The sequence below is a fragment of the Coturnix japonica genome, chromosome 3 (genome assembly GCF_001577835.2).
Source record: "Coturnix japonica isolate 7356 chromosome 3, Coturnix japonica 2.1, whole genome shotgun sequence".
Classification (NCBI taxonomy): Eukaryota; Metazoa; Chordata; class Aves; order Galliformes; family Phasianidae; genus Coturnix; species Coturnix japonica.
This window is the reverse complement of record NC_029518.1, coordinates 41,209,889-41,232,165: the sequence shown is the minus strand read 5'-3', so window position 1 is coordinate 41,232,165 and position 22,277 is coordinate 41,209,889. Positions and strand designations below refer to the sequence as shown.

The window sequence follows — 22,277 nt, the reverse complement described above, 5'->3', positions numbered from 1 at the left end:
ACAGGACTTAGGAGTGGATGGGAAGCTGGACGTGAGCCAGCAGTGTGCCCTTGCAGCCCAAAAAGCCAACTGTATCCTGGGCTGCATCAAAAGAAGCATGTCCAGCAGGTCAAGGGAGGTGATCCCGCTCCTCTGCTCTGTGTGGAGGCCTCACTCCAGGGTTGTCTAGATATGGAGTCATTAGAACAGGAGAGACATGGACCTGTTGGAGCACATCCCAGGGCCACAAAAATGATCCAAGGTTTGGAACACCTCCTCTACGAGGACAGGCTGAGAGAGCTGGAGCTGTTCAGCCTTGAGAAGAGAAGGCTCTGGGGGGGCTCTTTAATTGTTTGGTTTGTGAGTGAGATGGTTTACTGTTGATCTACGTACTGGTAGTGTTGTAGGATCTTAAAGATCTCGGTGATGCTAGAGCCCTCTCCTCAGTTACAGGGTGTATGTATGCACCAGATGAGAGAGGAAGAGCTACCTGAATATCTTCAACTCTGTGGTGGTCCACCAAGGGGGTTCTGAATGGCATCCACCCCTTAAAGAAATGGGTCAGTTCCCCCAGAAAAAAAAACAGAAAATGAAATACAACAACAACAAAAAAATAGTCTCTTCTGTGGCTGCACAGCTACAGCAATGAAAACCTAGAAAGTGTGAACAGTCTTAGGAAGCCAAATATTCTCGTTGGCTGTGCGATGCAATGTAGTGTTTTGTCTGCAGTGTAGTGTTGCCCATGGCAGAGCTCTGGGCTCCTGCTGTTTGCTCCTCCTGGCTGCCATCACTCGAGGCAGCCTTGGGATGTGCCACGTCAGGAATGCAGTGGGCATGGTGTGCATCTCAGTGACAGCCTTTCCAGACCAGCATCAGAGCAGCTATGCTGATGGTGTGAGGTAGATGGGAATGAACATGAAACGCTGGAGAAGTGGAAACAGATTGGATTGAAAAAGGTTTTGGGATGGCTTTGTTTAGAAGTCTTATTAGTCTGTGATCAGAGAGGATAGGATGGAAGCAGAAAAGCAGATCCTAAATTAGAGTGTGTGATAGATATGGGTGTCCTGAGCCAGGGGCATATGGAGAGCAAAGCATGTTGATGCCTCAAGACAGTGAGAGATTTGTGTGGATCTGAAGAGTGCACTTACTTTGAGAGCTGGCATCATGGAGAAATGGCCTTACTGAGAGCACTGCAGGGCGCTTGTCTGTTTGGGCTCAGCTGGCTTACCTAAAGGAGAGGGGAGATCACTTGAGTGTACATTTTAAGACAAAGAAGGAAAAAAGGATGATTTTTGAACAAAAAATGTTTGGCATTGGTACTAACATTTGCATTCTGATAGCTTTTGTAGTGCTGTCTCTACTTTCCCATCAGGACTCAGGATTGCCATTTCCTGGAGATGCTCTGTGATTAGGTGCGTTTAGACTCTTTTGGGGTGCTTGTCCCCCACTGCAGAGATATCCCAGGTGTGAGGATGGCTCTGGGCTGGGATTCCATCAGGACTTTTTGGTAAGAAGGGTGAAGATCTTTATTTTTTTCTTATTTTATGTATTTATTTATTTATTTATTTGATGCAGGCAGGCACACAACTTCAGCGTACATACAAGCATCTTGATAGGCAGTCATACACAAACCATGGGCTCATTTCTTAGCATCCAGAAGTAAGGATGTCAGTGCAGTCAAGAGTGCTGGAGCAAGAGCTCAGATACTTGAAGGACCTCCTGTTCTGGTGAGGACAAGCATCAGAGTAGCTGCTGAGTAGCATAATGTTTCTGAAAGACAGGATGCTTGAAGAGAGTGGTGAGTCATGTCAGCACACTGCCACCATTCAACCTGTTGCTGTCTTTGGAGAGAAGGAAGACTTTTTCCTAAGGCCACTGTCTTGCAGAACATGCTGCTAAGAACTGTAGTGAGAGTGGCAGAAACAGACTCCAGTCAAGATCTAAGAGCCCCTGTGAAATTAGCCATAGGTTTTGCAAAATTTTTTGGTGATCATAAAGTACCTGTTTGGCTCTTAGAGGGGCCTCCAGAATGTATATCTTAAGCTGTTTGTGCCGTATACATATTTTTTAGATTTTATTTTTATTTTTATTTTTATTTTTATGTTCTTTTTAATCTTTTACTATTTCTACAAGCACTCCTTGTAAAAATAGAGAGGGCAAATATTAAAACTTTGAACTGTCTGCAGGAGCCTTTATGTATTTCGGTCTGTGAAAACTGTGTTTTCAGGCTTCTGAATGGTAGCAGATGGCAAATCCAGATGACAGTTGCAAATTGCTTAAGCTATGTGTAGAGCAGTGCAAACTTTGGTGCCTTGCCAGTAGGGTGCAGTCTCGGTTAGAGGGACCCGAGGTAAGGTTCTGTCTGCTGTCCCTGCAGAGCTGCTTCCTCAGTGTTGAGCGTACAGAGCTTAAAAGATTCAGGCTGCCTCTAACTGCATTGAACAGCACCTTGCATTCTGTGCAGGTTAAGTCAAAGCCCTGTGATAGTGGATGTTCCTGACATGGAATTTTGGGGATGGTTTTCAGCAGGAGCTCATTTTGGGAACTGGCTAGTGCTCGTGAAGGGATGTTCACAGCTCACAAGCAGCAGGCAATACCTGATGAACACTTTGATATCTGAAAACTTTTTTGTCCCTAAACTTTGCTGGTTCCGGTTCGATGTCAGAGGGCCATCAACCAGCGGTCAGAGAGCAGCTCTTGGGCTGTGCTCATCCAAGCTGGATTTCAAGAACTGCTTTTTAAAGCAAGATCTCTGGGCCTGGTATTTTCATTTAGTGTGTGCAGGTGGTAGGATGACCCTTGCACTCTGGGGGGCTCTGCTTCGTGCTGATAACAAAGGATTAAGCTTTTAGGACTCTCAAGCTGAGGATTTACTTCAGAGCTCTGCACCACTGACTTGGGTTTATATTCCACTTATCCACTGCTTTCTTTTTGACACAAATAACAGTGATTTAAAAAAAAAAAAAACAACAAAAGCACTGGTAGTAGTAAAATCGTGCCTCCTGTTGCTGGTCCCTGTCACTTGGAAGAAAAAAGGCCAGGTCATTGGGTATCTTGCTATTGAGCTGGTTGTTCTGTATTTGCAGTTCTGGCCACTCAGAGCTGTGTTCTCGCTGTGCCTGTCCCAGGCCAATGCCATACCTGATCCCAGTCACAATGCCAAATGAGCAAGTGCACTGCTTCTTTACGTATCAGAGTGCAGTGAAATACTTCTTCCTTTCTGCAGTTCAAGATGATTGTGAGTTCTCAGATGGGGCCTAGGCAGGGATTTTTGTTTTCTAGTTTGACACTGGAGTAAGACCAGCTATTAATTCCCATTTTATTTTTTTCTGTTTTCTAACCTCAGTTGTTCTTTTCCCTCTTCCTTACTCCTTTTGTTCAGTTTTCCTTTCCCAGAATTTTGGCTTGGATTTTCCTGCCTTCAGGGTGATTTCATTTAACCAACAATTACTGTAGTACTCCTTGAAGACCATAGTCAAAGTTCACAAACAAAAACAAAGAGCAGATTCTACTGCATTTGCTCATGCATATTGATAGTTATTCTGTTAGTAGATTCCCTGAAGTTAATGTTGGTACATGCAACAAGGCACAGTCTTACTATGACTGAGTAGATATAATCTGAAACAAGATATAAAAAAGACAATCGTGAAGAGCTCTAAGATTAATTATCTTTTGGAGTATTTTAAACTCTCTATGTCTTTGCAAAGTCTCAAACCCCCCATGGGAAGGCTGCTGTAGTATCCTAAAAGCCAACTTCTGTCCTACTTCCCTTCCAATCAGCGTGGCCAGTGACTGTTTTACTGAGGACAATGGTAGGAAATTGTGCTGTAGGCAAGATCTTGCTGGATGCTGTTAGACAGCCACAGCATTTCTGTGCTTAGGATGCAGTGATGCTGTCAGAGCTCCATGTCCTGGAAATAGAAAACAGCTGATGCTGGCTGGCAGACCTGTTGGTGGTGATTACTGCAATGAATGGAGAGGACTTTCTTCATTACAAAAGCAAATACAAAAGAAGATTTTTATGAAGGGCATTTATGTCAAGGAAAACAAAAAATGTATCTTCTGTCCTGTACATCTATTTTCTTCTTTGTAGCATCAGTAACTCCTTTCCTTCTACTCCTACCAAATCTCCCACATTGGCAGCTCAGACATGGGAGCTGCAGGCTGTGCAGATTGATAATGTACCAGTCAACAAATGGCTTTGTAGGAATCTGTGTATAGAGTTGTAGATATCCCTAGGATAAACCAAGGGAGATGTCCATGGATTCTCTTTCAAAAACCCTCAGAGATGTGTGTCTTTTTGTGTCTTTTCACTATGTTCAGCTGCTCTTCAAGGGTTTTAATTGGGTAAAATCTTTGCTGATCCACCCCAACTAATAGTTGGTAGACCACAGTGCATAAACTGATGTGACTGCAGGGAGCTGTTGCCATTTGCCTTGATTGTACGTGCTCAGATATTATAGGGCTGGATATAGAGAAATGTGAAGTACAACCCTGGGCTTTTCACGAAGACATTACTTTGGATCACACTAATGGTGTTTTCTTTCTGAAAATGAAATGAAACAGGAAGGTTATCACTTAGGAAAATCTGTGCTTATCCATTTCTTCTCTGAGACCAAGCTAGTGTAGAGTTCAGAAAGACAATGGTAAAATTTTTCTGCCTTTTTTCCAGTATCTATGAGTTTTGAACTTTTGGAGACTTGGACTGTGCACAGTCAGCTTCCTGTTTCAGGGTACATACCCGCGTATCTATTTTTTGAAAGATCTTTTACAATAAATAACATGTAATAAAGTTATTTAGAAGAATCAGAGCCGGTATTAATTCAAGATGTGAATTGTGAGCAGTTGTATATTACAGGTCATTAAATAATGTTTTAAGGCTTTTTATTTTCATTTCCTTTGTGAATAGGAAGAAGCAAGTTTGATTGTGTTATTTTCGGATGTACTTTTTCTAATCTTTTTTGAAGAAACTTAATCTCTAAAAGCTTCTAATGAAAGAGTAGAGATTAGTGCAGAGGCAGTTTTTTGTTCTTAGCAAACCTGTGCTTTGGGAAACTCAAACTTTTCTGATTTATGACGGTTTGTAATATGAAAAAAATATATGGATAGTTTTAACTTATTTTCCTTCAGTGCACGATGAAGCTTGAATTCCTACTTTCTGACTTTGCGAGCCTGAGGAATTTTGGCAGTTTCTAGTGGAAAGTTAGACGTGCACTTCAACTAGAGATGGAATGGAAAAACTTTACATAAACATGTGAATCTCTGGTAGATTAAAAAATTTATGCTACTTCACAGGGTAAGGGAGCAAGCAGGTTTAGCATGTATGGAGGTGGCTTTAGGGAAAGGAGTAAACCAGCCCTTCCATATGCAAGTTCTCCAGAGCTCTTAGGGAGGGCAATTTTGGTGAAGTCTGTGATATACATAAGGAAATGAGACAATTGACAAGACTTTGGGTCCCAATCTAGTCTTTGCTTCAGAAATGCCTCACTGACCTTTTTGGGGGGATGGGTCAAAACTGTGGCTTAGGTACCTGACTTGCAGTTAAAGCTATGAGTTTTTGGCTAGTTACAGCTTAGTTAGCACTTGGTATTGTTTCCACAAGTGACTAAGGTAATCCAGTTAGTGGGTGTAAAGGTACCTAAGATGAACTCTTTATTCAAAGGCTCTGAATAATGGCATAAAGAGGTGAATGTGGCAGAGAGGTGTTAATTCCCACTTAACATGGCATCCCAAACCAGTACAAAGGGGAGCAGCATTTGTCTCCTGCTTTGTGGATCTGCCATAAAACATCCCAGAAGCCATGAGCTGAGGAAAGTTTGGAAGGAGATTAGGTGTTTGAATGGGTGTATTTCATTGAATGAAACTAGGCGTAGAAAATGAGTAATGTGAACTAAGGGTATAAAGCCTTGTGCTTTATGTGTGTGAGCAGCCACTGTGTGGTGGGGATGGAGTGAAAGCTGGTGTAGACAGAGGACTGTACTGCCTGCAGTGAGTTTCCATAAGCCTTGTCCATATCTCGCATCAAGATAATTATGTACAATGTTTCTTTCAGCCTTTGAAGGAGCAGGGCCATGTTCTTCACTCCACTGCCTCTGTAATGTGCCAGTGATTTTAATGAAATTGCACTAATGTGAAAGCAGAGCAATGGAATGGAGATTTAAGTTCATGAGAAATGATCCAGGTGCACAACACAAAGATGCTTCTATGGTTTAGTTGGCCTCTTAACGAGCAATGCAATTTTCATGGGTGTGTTTTCCTGCTTGGAGATCGATGGCCATAGCTGCAGGCAGCAGGATGGGGGTTTGGCTCATAAAAGTACATGCTCAAGCTCTGTCCCCTGCCAACCCACTTCAAAGCTAACTGCTGGGACATGGGATGGGGAGGGAATGCATGACAGCCTAGAAACAATAAGCTCTCTCTTTTGTTACCTGGCCTGCAGGTATTTTTGGAGGCCCACTCCAGGGGAAGAGCCTGACTCACCTGCAGACAAGGATAAAGACTTGAAGACAGGCTGTGATGAAATGATGCCCAGACGAAGGGTCAGATTGGGCAAAACAGCATCAGTGCTGGGGAGAGCATCTGTGTAATAGGATTGTTAGCTCTGTGGAAAATTTGATTTCTTGGCAGTTTTTTAGGTTTTTGATGGTTGTAGCCACAGAGTTGTTAACAGCTCTGTATCCAGATGGAGGCTGGTCATGAGTGGTGTTCCCCTGGGTCCATCTTGGGTCCAGTGCTCTTCAGTATCTTTATCTTTATTAATGACATAGTGGGGTCATATCCTCAGCAGGTTTGCTGGTTACACCAAGCTGAGTGATGCAGTTGACACAGCAGAAAAGAAATTTGGGTTCTGGGGAATCTAATGAGGATTAACAAGGCCAAGTGCAAGGTGTTCATACACTCCACAGTGTAGAATGACACAAGCTTTGAAGCAACTCTTTTTGTTCCAGACAGTGTCCTGCCATACCATGAGGAGCTTGATGTTGATTCATGTTCTGATTTTCTCCAGCAGGTCTCTCAGCTGTCAGTGAATTTATGACTAGAGCTAGGAGACATCTTGTGAAAGGATTATCTAGAGGAAAACAAATTCTATTATCTTTTTTTCTTTGCTTCTGACATGTTTCTTATTGCTGTCAGATTAAATTCAGACCTCACCACTTAGAGCACCTTTAGGCTCTAATTTATCTCAGAAACTGAGCCTGTAAGTTGATATTTGTGCTCTTTCTGCAGTTGGATGTACACTGAAGCCTAGAATTCCTTGCCCATCTGGTTGGGTCTGAGAGTCATCGGAACCCCCAGCTGAAGCAGCCAGGAGTCCTGAGGAGCAGTGTAGGGTCATTACTAGGAAACCTCAGGTGCCTGGCAGATAAGAAGCACAGAATTGGGAAAGTGAAAGGATATGCTTGGGTGAATCAGGTGGAATTGATGGCTTTATCAGATCCATTGCCAGCTTTTCTTCTATTCAGCAAATTCCACTTTTTGTAAACCTAATTTCCTGTGATAAGGTGTGATAAAGGAGAGGTTCCCTCCCTGAGGTCAGAGGACGTTGAGTCAAACTTGGAGTACCACAGAGTCCAGAAACTCCTTACCTGCTTCTCATTTAAAGCCTGAGAACGTGTAACTAAGCCAGTAAACAAAGATTGAAAGGATACTTGCATACACAATTGAAACTCACTTGGCTATTAAAGATTTGAAATTTAATTGCTATAAAAACTGTGAAGGCCATAAGCTTAATTTTGTTGATACTAACACCTATTACATTTGTACTCCTCCTGGGATGGTTCACCAGACTCACATAGAACAGCTGATGTTGAGTTTGTGGCACTGTCCTGTATGGGAAAAGGAATTCTTACCTTCTTAGTCATTCTGATAGCACTTCTGGCTGAATGGTTGAACCACATCAAAGAGAATGATTTACTATAAATAAAGATTACTTTTGCCAAGTGAGGAACTTCAAATGTAAGAAAGTTAATAATATTACTGCTGTGAAAGATGCATTGAAGAGAATCCGTAGTCAAACTTAGAAAGAAAGGTTCTAGCATGGGAAGCAGAATAATACCAATGGGAGTTAAACAGCAGGTGGAGGGGATGGATCTAGACAAAGAAAGGACTTGAGTGGTGGATTTAAATGCCACTTTCTGGTAATGCTTTTGAAGTAACTGGTTTTAAAAACACTTCTGAAATGGCTCTGCCAAATGTTCAGCTTTTTCCATTTCTTGTTTATTAGGGAGTTGAGAATAATTAAAGTTTTTATGACATACATTATTTTCTAAGTGTTACTCCATTTTCTCTTCACGATTGAAGATTTTACTGTGGATGTGTTTCAGATCTATGTATCATGCCTGATTTTATAGTCTGTGCTATATCCATCTCCATCTCATGCTCTGCACCTGGAAATTTTCAGTAGGCCTGGTACTGGAATGGGTTTCATTTTTGATACTCCTAGACATGTCTGCTGAGTCAAGCAGTTGCCATAGTTCTCCAGGAGCTGAAACGGTGGCTTGATGTAAACCATATGCTCTAAAGCCCAGGCAGTGTGCTCTGTGTGGGCTGCAGCAGGGAGTCCTGAGGCCTGAGCCGTGCAGCCAAGAGAGCCCAGGACCCTCCTGCTCATCTTTGCTGGACTGTGAAGTTTTTTTTGATCTTCACCACAAATGGGAAGAAGCAATGATTTGCTGCCTCCTCCTCTCCCTCTAGAGTGGGAGTAGCTTACAAAAGGTGGGTACAGTGTGCTACCAAGGTCTCAGCTTGAAGAGCACCAAAGAGCTTTGGATAAAGTCTTGCATCCAAGAATTCAAAGAGAGATACTTTTAAGTGTTTGTTGTCAATGCCTTTTGTAATTATCATTCTTCAGGTAATCCGAGGTTAGCTTTAATCCATCCCCGTGTTTGTGTGCTTGATATATCACTGATTTTGTCTTAGGGTCTTTGCGGGTAGTCCTTTCCCAAAGGTGTTGTATGGAACAGAGGTCTACTGATATATCCTCAGAAAATAATGATGTTCAATAGGAAGTGCCCCTTGCAGAGGTTTTGCAAATGCTCTTAATGGGAATTCCAGCTGCAATTTGGCCCATCGTTTTCAGAGACAGTGCTTAATGCCTCAGTCCCCAGGCACTGAGATGTTTCTCATCTCTTCTAGCTCTGAGGTCACATGTTTTAGATCTCTTAGCATCTTCACGTTTCTTTGGTGGGCCTGTATCCTTCTTAAAAACATAGCAACTGGCTGTAGAACATAGTTCTTACAGCAGCAAGGCTTCATTGCACTGCAGATTAGAATAATCTCCAGCCAATACAGCCGGAGTTACACTGTTGGGTGTTTTTTCTTTTTTTTGGAGGGATGGTTTTGTGTTGTTACTATGGTCAATATGGGAGCAACAGCAATGCTGCTGCTTTGCATGGTGTTCTTTGTTTCATGTTTACTTCTTAGTGATGTCTTTTTTAATCTTCCAGTGTGTATTATAAATTTTGTTAGCGCATCACATAGATATATATGCAGTTTATATCCACGTACATATAACCACAGGGAAATGTTAATCTTGTGAACACACACTTATTACTAGAATGTCTTTATTATTCTATGCGTACCTCATTTTTCATGAATGTTGGTGTTGAAAGCTTTGAATTCAGGAAACTCCAAGTTAAAGTTGCATTCTTATCAGCACAGCAGTGCTGAAGTCTGTCCCAGAGGAGCTGGCAATCTTGAGTCTTCACCCTGTATCAGAACAGCTTAGCACTTCTCTTACATCAGAACTTGTGAAAGTCTGCTTATGTGGTAGGTTAGTTCAGTAAAAAGTCGGCTCAGAATAAACGTTAATAATAAGATTTATGGACTTGGCTCTTTTTCATAGTCTGGAACAGCATTTGGAAAGATTTTTGCTGGTGGATGCTACCATAGTAAAAGTATGTACATCTATCATTTTGGATTCCTTGGAAAAAGCAGGAATGAAGCTGTCATCTAAGTGGATGTCATGGTGTCCCACAGAAACTATGGCACTCACAGATCTTCTGCCTTTTCTTCCAAACTCACTGGTTGGTAGAGAGCCAAGGAGATAATGTCTCACTATAGTACATCTTTTTGATAAGGGAGATGTGAAGCTTGCAGAGTTGGACACAGACTGTGATTCTGAACGTGACTGCTCACATAAGTGAATGGACCAATGAATGGATATGGTCAGAATGTGGAAAGGGGATCCAAAATGGAAAGTATTTTGAAATAAACTTGCAGCCTCTTTTCTTTCCTGCTCCCATGATAGAAGTGCTGTTCATTCTCTTAAACCCTTCTGCTCTGAATACAGTGTAGGGTGTGTGTGCATGTATCCCCCTTTCTGTCCAGACCTTCCCTCCGTTCTCCCAGCCTTCACTACTGGGGCTGCCGAGGAAGAGGCCCTGCCTGGTGGCAGGGTGGTGAACAGCACCTGGGATGGGCACCTGCAACCCATGTCAGGGCTGTGGTGTGATTTTGCAACCCCTGCAGGGTTTTGGGGACTTGCTTTCTGCTGTTCTTAAGTTGTAATTTGTCTGTTAGAAGTATGTTGTTGAGTTTGCAAATTGCTGTAGTCCTACTCTACTTGGCATTCAGAGGGCTCTTCGGAGGGAGCCCTGGAAACTTCTGTTAATGCTGTCAATTTAAGGAATGTCTCCTGGAAGCTAGGTAACTCTTCTACGGATGTATAAAGAATAGCTCTGCATAAATCAAACATTAGTGTTGGATACCGGTTTTCTGACCAAAACTCCTCACTGGAGCCTGGTGAATTATGGCACACTTTGTATTGTGCTTTGCAGGAACTAAAGTGTTCCAGTCTCTGCTTTCCATGGCCAAGCTTAAGTGTGTGGAAACGTGTTGAATGAATTTTCTGTGTGAAACAAAGCATTTGTGTGTCACTTGCCTCTGCTGCTTTAACTGATTGGCTTATTTCCAGGAGGAGATCTGATGCCAAGCATGTGAATTAGCAGCATTAAAAAAGCTAATCGGTCCATGTAGGGTCAAGGTTGACAGTGCCTACTATCCAGTAAGCCTGAGGCTGGATTTGGGCTCCCATTTCAATCCTACTTTCTCTAATTGGATGCTTCCCACTTTTCTACACATTAAGAGCCTCAGTGCTAGGAAGAGCCCTGCTAGAGTTAGCACCACGCTCTGTGATGTGGCTGAGCTGAAGTAAGTCAAGGACAGGGTCTTGTGCAGTTGGAGCAGGCAGTGCATCTCGATTTAGAGGGCCACATCAGCACTGTATGAGCTGGCTAACTGACTGCAGGAAATATCTTTGAGGAGTGAACTCCTCTCAGGATGGCCCCAGTCCAGCCCTCGATGAAACTAATGGAATTGCTCCCACTTTCTCAATGAACCTTGGATCAGGCTATCAGCTAAAAAAAAAAAAAAAAAGGAAAAATCCATTAGTATTTTGCCAAAGTGACACGGTGCATTAATTTTTGGGTAGGAAACAAGTATCTTCCTGTGTTATTTTGTCTGCTCTCTTTCTTCATTTCTGCTGATGTGGCTTTGGGATAGCTGCGTGAAGATAAGTAACACTGAGAATATGTGAAAGCAGGGAACAAAGCTGCCCCTGCACAGATTGCTGGATGAGGAAGGTAGCTGTGCTTTCCATGCTGCCTCTCAGTGATGATAAAATGTGGCTTTTCTTTTGCTGCTGGATAGAAAACCTTGAGCTGGACAAAGAATTGCAGAGCTTCAGATACTTGGCTCTGCTACTGAAGTTTTGCTTTCTCCTTTTTCGGATTCATATTCTTATTTTAAATTGGAAGGAAAAATGAAATGATGTGTCCAAATCGTCCCAACCCTTAAAACCAGTGCAATAAGCGGTTTACCTGCTGGAGGACTATGGAGAGCCACATGGAAAACAACACTCGTTGCGGGCATGAAGAAATGATAGGAGATCATGTTGCAAAGCATTTTTGAAAACAAGAAGCTATTTTCCTGGTAGAGGTCTGGCTGTGATACAGGCCTTGGTGCCTGAACACTCTTTGGCTTTCTTCATGCCTTCTGTGGCTGCATTTGCCACACACTACAGACTTAAGCGTCACCAAATGTTCATTTCTCAGCAGCTGTATTTAGGGGAGGTTGATATAATAAGCTATAGAGTGCTGATGTTTTATGAAGAGTCTTGCCTCACAAATGGAATTCATTTTAGCATTGCCAACTAAAGAATCAAAATATAGTGCCTCTCTTTTCTGTTCAATTTCTGTCAATTTTTTTTTTAATACAACTGATGTATTTATGATTCCTCCTCCACAATGGCTTGAACACTTAGTAGAGTGCATGGTATACAACAGTGTTATATCCTAAAGAATTATCTCAGAGATGTAGTAACCATAGCTGATTTCTAGCCTTGGTGGTGGGTCGTGGGAGAGAAGCTGCAGGGTGTTCATAAACTTCATTGCTGAGCTCTGAATCTGGATAGCTCTTGTGATTTGGCAGAGATGCAATGTTATTATCTCAGAGGACAATTGATTGTGATAAGGGAGCAGTCAAGGACTTAAGACAAGGATCTGCTCTTTCAGGAGAGTGAATGAACTGAGCAGTTTGGCACATTTTGTTTAGTCTTCCATGTTTTATTTTGTATTTTTTGGGAAAGGAGCACTGGTCTCAAAGCCAGGGTACATAATCAATTGATCTTATCTGAAAACCTAACATACTACATATCTTTTAATCTATAAAAAATTCCACCAGCATACCACTGCAGTGTAGACATGATGACTTTTAGCAGAGCTGTCCACATCAGGATTTTCTTCCCAGCTTGCATTATTGGTCTTTGCTAATATGTGCATTTGATCACTTTCTGATGAGTTCATTATCTCCAAGCAATGTCTCCAATCTGCTAGTTTGGGTCATTGTGTTTAGCCTCCCAAACTTCTGCCTGGAGTGGAAAGACTGGTAGATGTTTATAGACTGTATGAATGTTGTCTGCCATCTCTGCCAAATACGTGTTCTCTCTGTAGCGGAACACATTTTATAGGTCCAGTTTTCCAGGGCTGAAAGTAATGACATATGGAAAGAAAATGCAGAAAATTTCTTGCTGACTGCGAAAGGCAAAAGCAAACATTTTGCACTTAGACTTGTGGTGGTAAACTAACAGCGCTCAATTATTTTTTTAAATTATTTTGGTGGTTTTTTGTTTTGGTTTTTTTTTTTTTTGGTGGCCTAAGATTTCATCTACTTTTTACGTTAATATTCTAATAGGTTTGAATTTCTTGGGATATTTTTGCCCCGCAGTTACAGATTGGTTACTAGGGGTCAGTACTTTCCTTTTCATCTGGAGCTAATCTGTTTTTCCATTGCTCGATAATTGATGAGGCCTTCTGAAGAATCTGTGTGATTTGGCAAGTGCAAGCTGCCTCCTTGTGTGGTTGTTTAGAGGATGTTTTATCCTCAGCTTAGACCTCAAACTCTGGGCTTACATCATTTGTAAAGCGTTCTCCCACAATCCTGACACACACACAAACTTTGGCAATACTGGTGGATGCTTCAACTATGATAAGTCACTACAAGGGCTTTAATCAGCCCTGCATTTTTGGGTCCATGATACAATATACAAATTCCTGCAGCTGTAGCTAATGTTTGATCTCTACACTAAAGAGAGCACACAAGGGAGTCACTCATTCTTATTTTACTGAATTTAGAAAAGGACATGATTTTATTTTAATTGCAGGTGGCACTTTAGATGAAATCTTAAGATGGCTAGTAGTTCATCTTTGTAGTTTGCCCAGAATAGAGGTCCACAAAACTGTTAAATCAGGCAAAAAGCCTGGTCCTACTTACATTCCTTACCATTACCATTTCTTGCACCTGTTCTTGTCTCAGTCTATGATTAAAAACAATGCCTTGATTTTTTTTCTTTCTAAGAGGTTTTGCTTTCTTTTGTTTTCTTTAGCTCAACAAGGCAAATAAATAAACTGCACACTCTCATAAATCCAAGCCTTGACATTTCCATGTGCACATCTAGCACCTGGATGTGCAGTGAATGGGATCCTATTGACAGAAGGTCATGGGATTTGACTGTTGTAATGCTTACTTTTTTCATGAACTGTTTTTCCTGAGGAGTTCAGGTTCCCCACAGGAATCACAACTTTGGGAACTGAATTACTTTAAATGATGAACCAAATTTATTTCTTCCTCCTACTCAGTGTTTAGGAAAATATTATTAAATTACAGTCTGACCATCAGGAAATCATCCTGAACAGAGCAATCAAAGAAGAGTGCACAGATGCAGGGGATGTGACAGCAGGAAGCAGTGACTTGCTGCCTATGAGGAACTTACTGAGTGGGAAATGTCCTGACTGGTGGAGGGTGGAGTGTCCAGCTTTGTGGTGCAATTGAGCCCTTTGGGACAGCAAGCTTGCAGGTCCTTATATGAGATGAAGCAGTCTTTTTCTGTGTCCAATTGGCCTATGTGGCCTTCAGCCATGTTCTGGATGAGGCCAACGGCTCCCAGGCCATGGGATGCAGCATCATGAACAAGTTTCATTCTGCTTCTCTTCGTTCCTAATAAGAAAGAATTTCCTTGCCTAACTGGACACATACTTCACATAAAAATACTGGTTTTTGGTGGTTCTACAATTACCATCAGCTCTATCTGAACAATTCTTTGATTGCTCTGTCCAGGATGATTTCCTGTTGGTCAAACTGTAATGAGAGAAGATAAATGAGTGAAGATAACTAGCAAACTAGAAACAGTGGGCAGTAAATGTTGTGCTACAGTGCAGAAAGTAACTGAACCCTTAGGAAGCATTGGTTTTAAAACCTCAGCTGATCTCCTTCACACAGCATCAGTGCCGGTAAAATTCTCATTGCCTAAAGCCACATTTGTTTTAAATTGAACTCTTGCCATATAGCTTTCTGGCTAGGCTAGTTTCTTTTGTATCCTTTGTCACTTAGAGTTCTCTGTTTTAATTCCAGTTGGAAGCCATGGCTTTCACTGGTGAAGCAGAGCTGATGGGCTGCAGTGCACTCCCTGCTCCCCACACCAAGCTGGCTCTTAGCACTCAGCAGCGTTCAGGACTGCTGAGAAGAAACTTGGGCTTTTATCACTGCCTTCTGGCTAGAGCTGGGCAGCCACAGCAGTGTCCTAGGTTCTGCTGTTGAATGGGACCCCGCTCATTGAATCATAGAATGGCTCAGGTTGGAAGGGACCTTAAAGATCATCATGCTCTAACCACCTGCCATGGGCAGGGCTGCGACCAACCAGATCAGGCTGCCCAGGGTCCCATCCAACCTTGGCTGAATGCCTCTAAGGATGGGGCTCAGGAGGGATGTTGAGATGTGAGGAGGTTGTGGTTGCCAGTTGCATGTGTGATGCTGGTAGAGTCTGTGGGAGTGTGGCTTGCCTGGTCTGGCCAAGAAGAGGGTGAGGGGATATCCCCCAGCAGCCAGCTACTGCTTGAACCAGAAAGCTGTTGCTTGGTATTGTTAGGCTGCTGCAAGCACTCACAAGTTGCAGTTTGGGAGGTTTGGGTGGGACATTTGGGAAGACTTTCCCTCTAGGCAGCTGATGCAGCACAGGAGCAGGACCACAGGGACACTGTGTGAGCTCTGTCTGTGGGGTTTTGAAGACTGAGCCGGCCTTGCTTAGTGTTGGGGGTGGTCTGGCTCCTGTCAGACAGGAGAACTCTGGGGCTTCCTTCCAACTTGGATTTTGCTGTCTTTTGTTTTTTGTGGTGATGCTGCAATGAAGACTTCTGCCTGCGTGATTAGTGACTGGTGAGCTTCTGGAGTCTGTGCTCAGCAACTGCTCAGGAGAGCAAGAAGAGACTCTGTGGGAGCAGGTGTTTAACAGCACGTGTGACTGAACATTCCTTGAAAAGTGATTGGGGAGCCTTGTGAAAGCAATTCTCTTCATTGTACTGATTTAATTGGCTGATTAATCTGGGTTTATAGCTGCTTCATTTTGTTGGACTGGTGAGAAGCAGCCACCAGGGAGGCACAGTTAAGTCTATGTGTTTAAAATGGTGATGTTGTCTTTCTGTAGGTGAAATAAAAGTTTCAGCAAAGTTTACCGTGCTGAGCTGCTGCCCAGTGTTTCAGTGCAATAGCATAGTTCACTGGGAGTGTGCTTTTCTCTGCGTGTGTTATATACCTGTTTAGCACTGAAACCTTGCATTTCTTGGAGACTTCAAAGGGAGCTCTGCAAAAAACTTTGAGAGTCACTGTGGTCCTTTCCAACGAATAAATTAATAGGATAAAAGTTTATTTGTAGACTGTGAGAAGATGAAGCTTTGTCAGCAGGTCAGGACCCAGTGCAAAGCTTGTTTATAGATGTATCACTGAGCAGGAACATTGCGAAGAATCTGCTTTTGGTGTATGTGGGGACATGGGGGCATTGATACACAGTTCAGGTGTCATAACTGGAAATAAGTAGGAGCTCCCAAGCTGGTGCTGGACAGAGGATCTCACTGCTGCTCTGGCAGGGGGTACTTCAGTGTACTGATGTCTGCCCAGGTCTCTGCAGCTGGCTGTTGGTACAGTCCCAGGCTCTTGTTCTCCTGACATTTCTGCAGTTGCAGTAGCTGGCTTAGCCAATATGTGAGAAGATTTGAGTACGAGCAGTCTAGATGGTTGAGGAATCATTGCTTTATTGCTGCTTCTTGGAAGAGCACTGCTAACTTGCCAAATGGCTTGCACGAGGTACCTATTACAATGCAGAATGCTCAAGCGTCTTGTAGCGGGAGTTCATGAAGTCAAGTGGAGGCATTTGTAGAACAGACCTGTTAAATGCGAGGCTGTCAGTGAGCAGAATCATTAGTGAAGGATTTAGGAGAACCTGCTTTTAATGTATATTTCTTTCTAAAATAAAGTCTAAAAATAGTGAAATTGTTCCGTGCTTCGTTTTAGACTGACCTTTAGCACTTGCCAGAAGAATAATGTTCTTGTGTGCCTGAACTATGGAAAGGGGATTTATAAAAAATGGGGAAAGATTAAACAGGAAAGCTGCAAGACAATCCTGGTTTCTGGCAGCAGCTCTTGTACTACAGTGTGTTTTCACTTTGGGTGTGCTGCACCACTCTGTCTGAAGTGCCTGAGAAATGACATTGTGGAGTATTGTGCATCCTACCAGGAAAGCTTCTATCTGCAGTTGGGTTGTAGAGAAAAATTAAAAAACTACAGAATTATATTCTTTGTTCTGATGTTATTTGTGTGCTTGCAACAGATGTACGTGGGCTGCTGTATATGTCATATGCTTTATAATAACTGTGGTGGGGTTTGTTTGTGTTTGCTTATTTTTTTGAAGAGAAGGACATGCCAAGCAGACCTCTGCGAGCTCGTGCCCAGTCTCCAGATGGCCGGTTTCCTTTTCGGTGGAGGCCACCTTATGGAGCAGGCTTCAGGGGTCCACGCGGCAGATCACAGATCCGTGGGTATGGAGAGAGCAGCCGAAGGATGAGCTATGCTCCACTGCCGCAAGAACGGCAAAACCAGGAAGCAAGAAAACTTGGTAAGCCAGATTCCTATCATATCACCTGGGGGAGAACTGCTGCCAGACTGCCCTTGGCAGTTGCCCCACTGATTTGTTTGGTGTCTTTGGTTTCACTTGCCATATCTGACAAGGCCGTTCCCCAGGCAAAAAGCAATCTTCTGTAATTGCCTGTTGCTGCTACGTGGCCATAGATCATGTTATTGTAGCCATCAGAATGATCTCCTCTTATAAATGAAAATGTTTGCTATAAGTGTGTTTGGTGTTGCATGAAATTATGATTACCAAGCTGGAAAGCAAAGTAAAATGTATTAAAGAGAGACCATATGCAAGTTGCCTGTGTATGAACGTCAGAGAAGAGGCATAGCTCAGTCTCCTGGCATGTGGTGGGGCACCTCTCAAATCCATTGTTCCTTCTCCTCTTCTTAAAAATCATGCCCCTGCATTATTTCAGACTAGTGGGTAGAAAACTAACTCTAATCAAAGGTATCCATGTTTACCAGTAAAACTGTTTCATGGTCTCCGTACTGGAGTGTTACCCTCATGTTCCCATGTTCTTTCCTGATCCTGTCCGCTATTGTGTGTCAGGTTGGCCTCTGCTGTGCTTCCAGTCCTGCCATACTGTGATGATTTGTATTCCTTCATTAGATCACATGCTCTTGATCTAAAGGACTTGAGATATCTGTAACAATAGGGTTTGCAGCAATTTTGTTTCTCTTGAGGCAGAGCATTTGTTTCTGTGTTGTTTGTGTCATTGTCCTCTCACCTGTCTTTGTCCTGTGAGCTCCTCTACCTTGAGTGGGCTCAAGGTCTACACTCTTACTTTAACCTTCTTCATGGAAGTTTTAGTTGCTCTTTACTGCTTGGATGCATTTGCTTAAGGTTAAAATTCTTAATCTCTCCTGTCTATTGGAAGCCGATCCCACAGACAGTTTGGTCTTGGATTACAAGACTGGTGATGTTTCAAAAATCACACACAGCTGCCAGAATTCCTGGCATTGTAATCTAAATATCTATTTCCTCTTTTATTTTGTAGGCTTTGTACAAAAGGAACGTATTTATCTTGCTTTGTCCAAGGAGAGAGAACTCCTAGTTCGCCTTTATCAGTTATTCCAGGGTTTCACAGCCTTTCCTAGCAGAGATCTCCTAATTATTCTCATCCCTTCTCTTCACTTTTCATCTTTCTGCCAAGACCAGCTCTGGAAAGAGACTCACTGTAGCTGACAGTGCTTCCACATCTGTGCAAATGTTGCGTTAGCAATCCAGTTCTCTTCTGGTCCGAGTTTCTCTGTAGTGCTTGGCTGCTGTGTTTGCTGCTGCTGCTTCTGCTTCTGAGGCTTTCATCCTTACTCTAAGTTTCTTCAGGCTGAGATTGTCTCTAGGTGTTATGTATTGTGGGTTTTGAGTTTATCTTTTCCAAATAAAGTTCTTATTCTTTTGTATCTTGAGAAAGAATAAAATTAATTTTTACCTGTAAAGACTAATGTTTGTTGTTTTTTTATAACGATAAAGCTTACAGATAAGTCTTTATTCTCTCCCACCATGTGCAGCCTCCGAATCAGTTCATGTGGTTTCTTTGCCATCACGAAGTAACCCAGGACGCAGTCAACCTGTCTATAGGTCATCTTTAACTAAAAGGAAAGTCATAGGTATGTTTCTTTCACATCAGCTGTCAATTCCTTGAGGTATCTGAATGAAATGAGGTAGCTTTGTGTTTCTTGATCGCAAATGCTAGAGATGGGTTTTTCTATGTGGGTTAAAGAGCCTGATGGTTGTCTTTGCTTCTGTGTCTCAAGTAGTACTAATAAAAGAATAGAATCTTACAATATGGTTGAAATTTTGTTGTTGTTTTTGTTTTTTTTTCTTCTTTATTTTTTAATCTCCTCTGCTGTAGCTATTGGCAAACATTACAAACTGCAACAACCCCATAAGAAGGCTTGATTAAATGGAAGCCAGCACCTCCACAACTCAATGCCTTCTTGTCACACCTCTGCCTTTTTTGATGCAGAGTTGATTTCCAGTCAACCCAGTCAGCAAAGTCCTAGTAAAGTGTTCACTTTCTTTTGGAGGGAAGAAGCTACATACTGTAGTTGTGGTCAAAAAGGATGAGTGAATTTCTGAGTCACCTCATTGCCTGTTTCACCTTCTTGCACTCTCTCATTATAACAGTGCAGGGTGGATGGATTTGTTTCAACTATTTGAAACAAATGCAAAATACCTCTGTCAAAACTGGGAGCTGTGTCATTAAAATCCCAACATGCATCTTCACTGTGGAGGTGTTGCTGTCCACTTCTCATGCTTACTTCCTCCCTTCACGTGCTCCCATTGCAAGCAACCACTTTCAGGAGGAAGGCAGAGATTCCCGCTTCTGTGGCGCATTTATGAAATACTGCCGTCATGAAAGGTGGTGAAAAATGTGTGTTCTTTGTGGATAGGTTGCCTAAGTCGCTTTTAGAGTAGTAGATGAGACCTCTTTGCTACTGTGCAGGAGGTTTTGTTTACATTGGAAAATCTTGTATTGCCTGAGAACCACCCGCATAAAAAACCCATTTGGAATAAGTGAAATGTGCTTTGCAGCCACTTGCTTGAGCAAAATATTACAGGACTACGGAATATATGAGTACTCAAGTCCTACTAGCAAATGCATGTGCATTTCCACTACTGTTGTCTTTGCTACGCATCCATGCTATCTGCCTATTATAGCATAAATTACTGTTGTTTTTTTTTTTTGTTTTTTTTGTTTTTTTTTTAAAATGAGTTCTCCACTATTCTTGTTGTTTATGTGCCATTTTATTTTCTCATTTCAGAGGAGGAAGAGGTGGAGGTGGTGCAGGACATAACTGTTCGAGTGATGTCCTCACAGTCTGTGCTCGTTGCTTGGACGGACCCACAGCATGAAAAGCAGAAGGCTGCAGCAAATAGGTAATTAGCCCACGTGTCCTTTTCTGAATAGATACTGGAGGTGAAATGCTGACAGTGCGGTACTGATTAGTTCTATGTTTACTTTACAGTTGGTAGTGGGAGCAGTTTTGCTTAGGGCACAGGAGCTTGCATGTCTCTGTGATGGTGGCTGGTAGGGGGTGCTTCACCATCTGGAGGCAAAAGTGAGCACAGACAGCACTGTGGGATGGGGCTGGGACCTCGGGGGCTGTTGCTTTCACTCTGCTAATGTGCTTTGTGTTTGAACTATTGTCTAATCCCAGGCAGTACAATGTTCGTTATCGGGAAAAGGGAGAATCAGCAAGGTGGGATTACAAGCAGGTGTCAAACAGACGGGCGCTGGTGGAGAACTTGGCACCAGACACCATGTATGAGTTTGCTGTCCAAATCTTGGAGGGAGAAAAGGAAGGCAAATGGAGTGTGTCTGTTTTCCAGCGAACCCCAGAGGCGGGTATGTATGAAAAAGATCTAGTGCTGCTGCAGTGGAATGTGAGTGGGAGAAGTGGTTTGGGTATGTTGGGGAACAGCACCACAGCTTGGACTTGCCTATTCCTTTGGGTGCATTAGCCTGACACAAAGGTGTAATATGGGCTTGCATGGACCCAAGCTCTGTATGTACTTTGTATTTGTCTTTGAAATGACCATATAGGCACTTCTGCCACAAGAAGAAGACGCAAAAAGCATGTACAATGTAGGTCATGCTTTATTAATTGCTTTTTCTACTGTTTGTCTGTTTCACAGCTCCTACGAGTGCACCCGAAAATTTAGATGTTTGGCCCTTGAAGGGTAAACCAACTTCAGTAGCAGCATCCTGGGATGCTCTCCCAGAGAGCGAAGGAAAAGTCAAAGGTAAGTCATCATTCTCTGTAACTCTGGATAGGACCTGGTCATCTCAAAAGCAGATTGCCACTACACAGCAAACTGAAACCGCTGACTGTGCTGGGACTTCCATGGTTGTTAGTGGCTCACATCCAAGCAAGATTTCCTTGTTCCAAGCCCAGATTTTCTACTGCACTGTTGGGAAGCCATCACCTTGTTCCCAGGATATCACAGACCTTCCTGAGGTATCCCACATGCATACTTACCTCTTCTTCATCATTAAGCAGGTTGAACTGGAGCTCAGGAAGGAGTTTTCCCAAAGGATTTGTAACAGTTAGACAAAACAAACAAACAAACAAACAAACAAAATCCCACACAAAAAAACACCCAAGAAACAAACAAACAAAAAACAAAACAAAACTAAGGAAGAGTGGCTGCCAAGAATGCGAGTTTGTACTGTGTTTTATCTCTAGTTTATTGTGGAAGGAAAGCCTCTGCTTATAAAGCAAGCACAAACAGAGATTTCAACAGATTTCACACAAAAGGCTTATGCCGTGTAGCAGTGTAGTATGTGGGTGGAAAACTCATTTGTCAGTGGCCATTAATTTGCATAGGATGTTTTTTGTATGTGTGTGTGTTTTTTTTTTTTAAAAGCTTTCTTGGATTTTTTCCTCCTTTTTTCCTTCAAAAAGAAATAGGAAGGATTTTTGGTCTCTCTCATTCCCACCGATGGGATTGTGTTCTCCAGTTATACAGGTTTCTGGAAGTGCCTCATCACCACTGTAGCATCTCAGGGTTTAAAAAGTCCCAGTCCTGGAGGGAAGTGTGCTGTGTCCCTGTAAAAGATCTACTGTATGCATTCTTCAAGGCAGTGCTGGAATTCTTTCCTCTCTGAAGTTAGAAGGAGTTCCGTCAGTTCCTTCAATAGAACTGCAATTGTGTCTAAGAATTGTTATTTCGTAAAATGAGATAATGCAGGGACATTATCTGAAATTTAAAATCTGCTTATCATTTGGAGCAGCCTGTAACCCTTCTTCCATATCTGCTCATCTTTAGCCAGTGCACCCAGATGAACTATTTTGAAGATATCTGTATATTGAAGAGCTGAACGCTTACATGC

At 42.5% G+C, this 22,277-nt stretch overlaps 1 protein-coding gene across 1 annotated transcript in view; it reads left to right on the top strand.

Moving 5' to 3' along the window:
• Nucleotides 1-22,277, top strand: part of FNDC1 (fibronectin type III domain containing 1) — a 56,666-nt gene that overhangs the window by 5,799 nt on the left and 28,590 nt on the right. Inside the window, 5 exon segments of the mRNA XM_015858070.1 lie at nt 17,216-17,419; nt 18,949-19,047; nt 20,206-20,320; nt 20,602-20,789; nt 21,080-21,187. Coding sequence (XP_015713556.1) covers nt 17,216-17,419; nt 18,949-19,047; nt 20,206-20,320; nt 20,602-20,789; nt 21,080-21,187 — 714 coding nt within the window.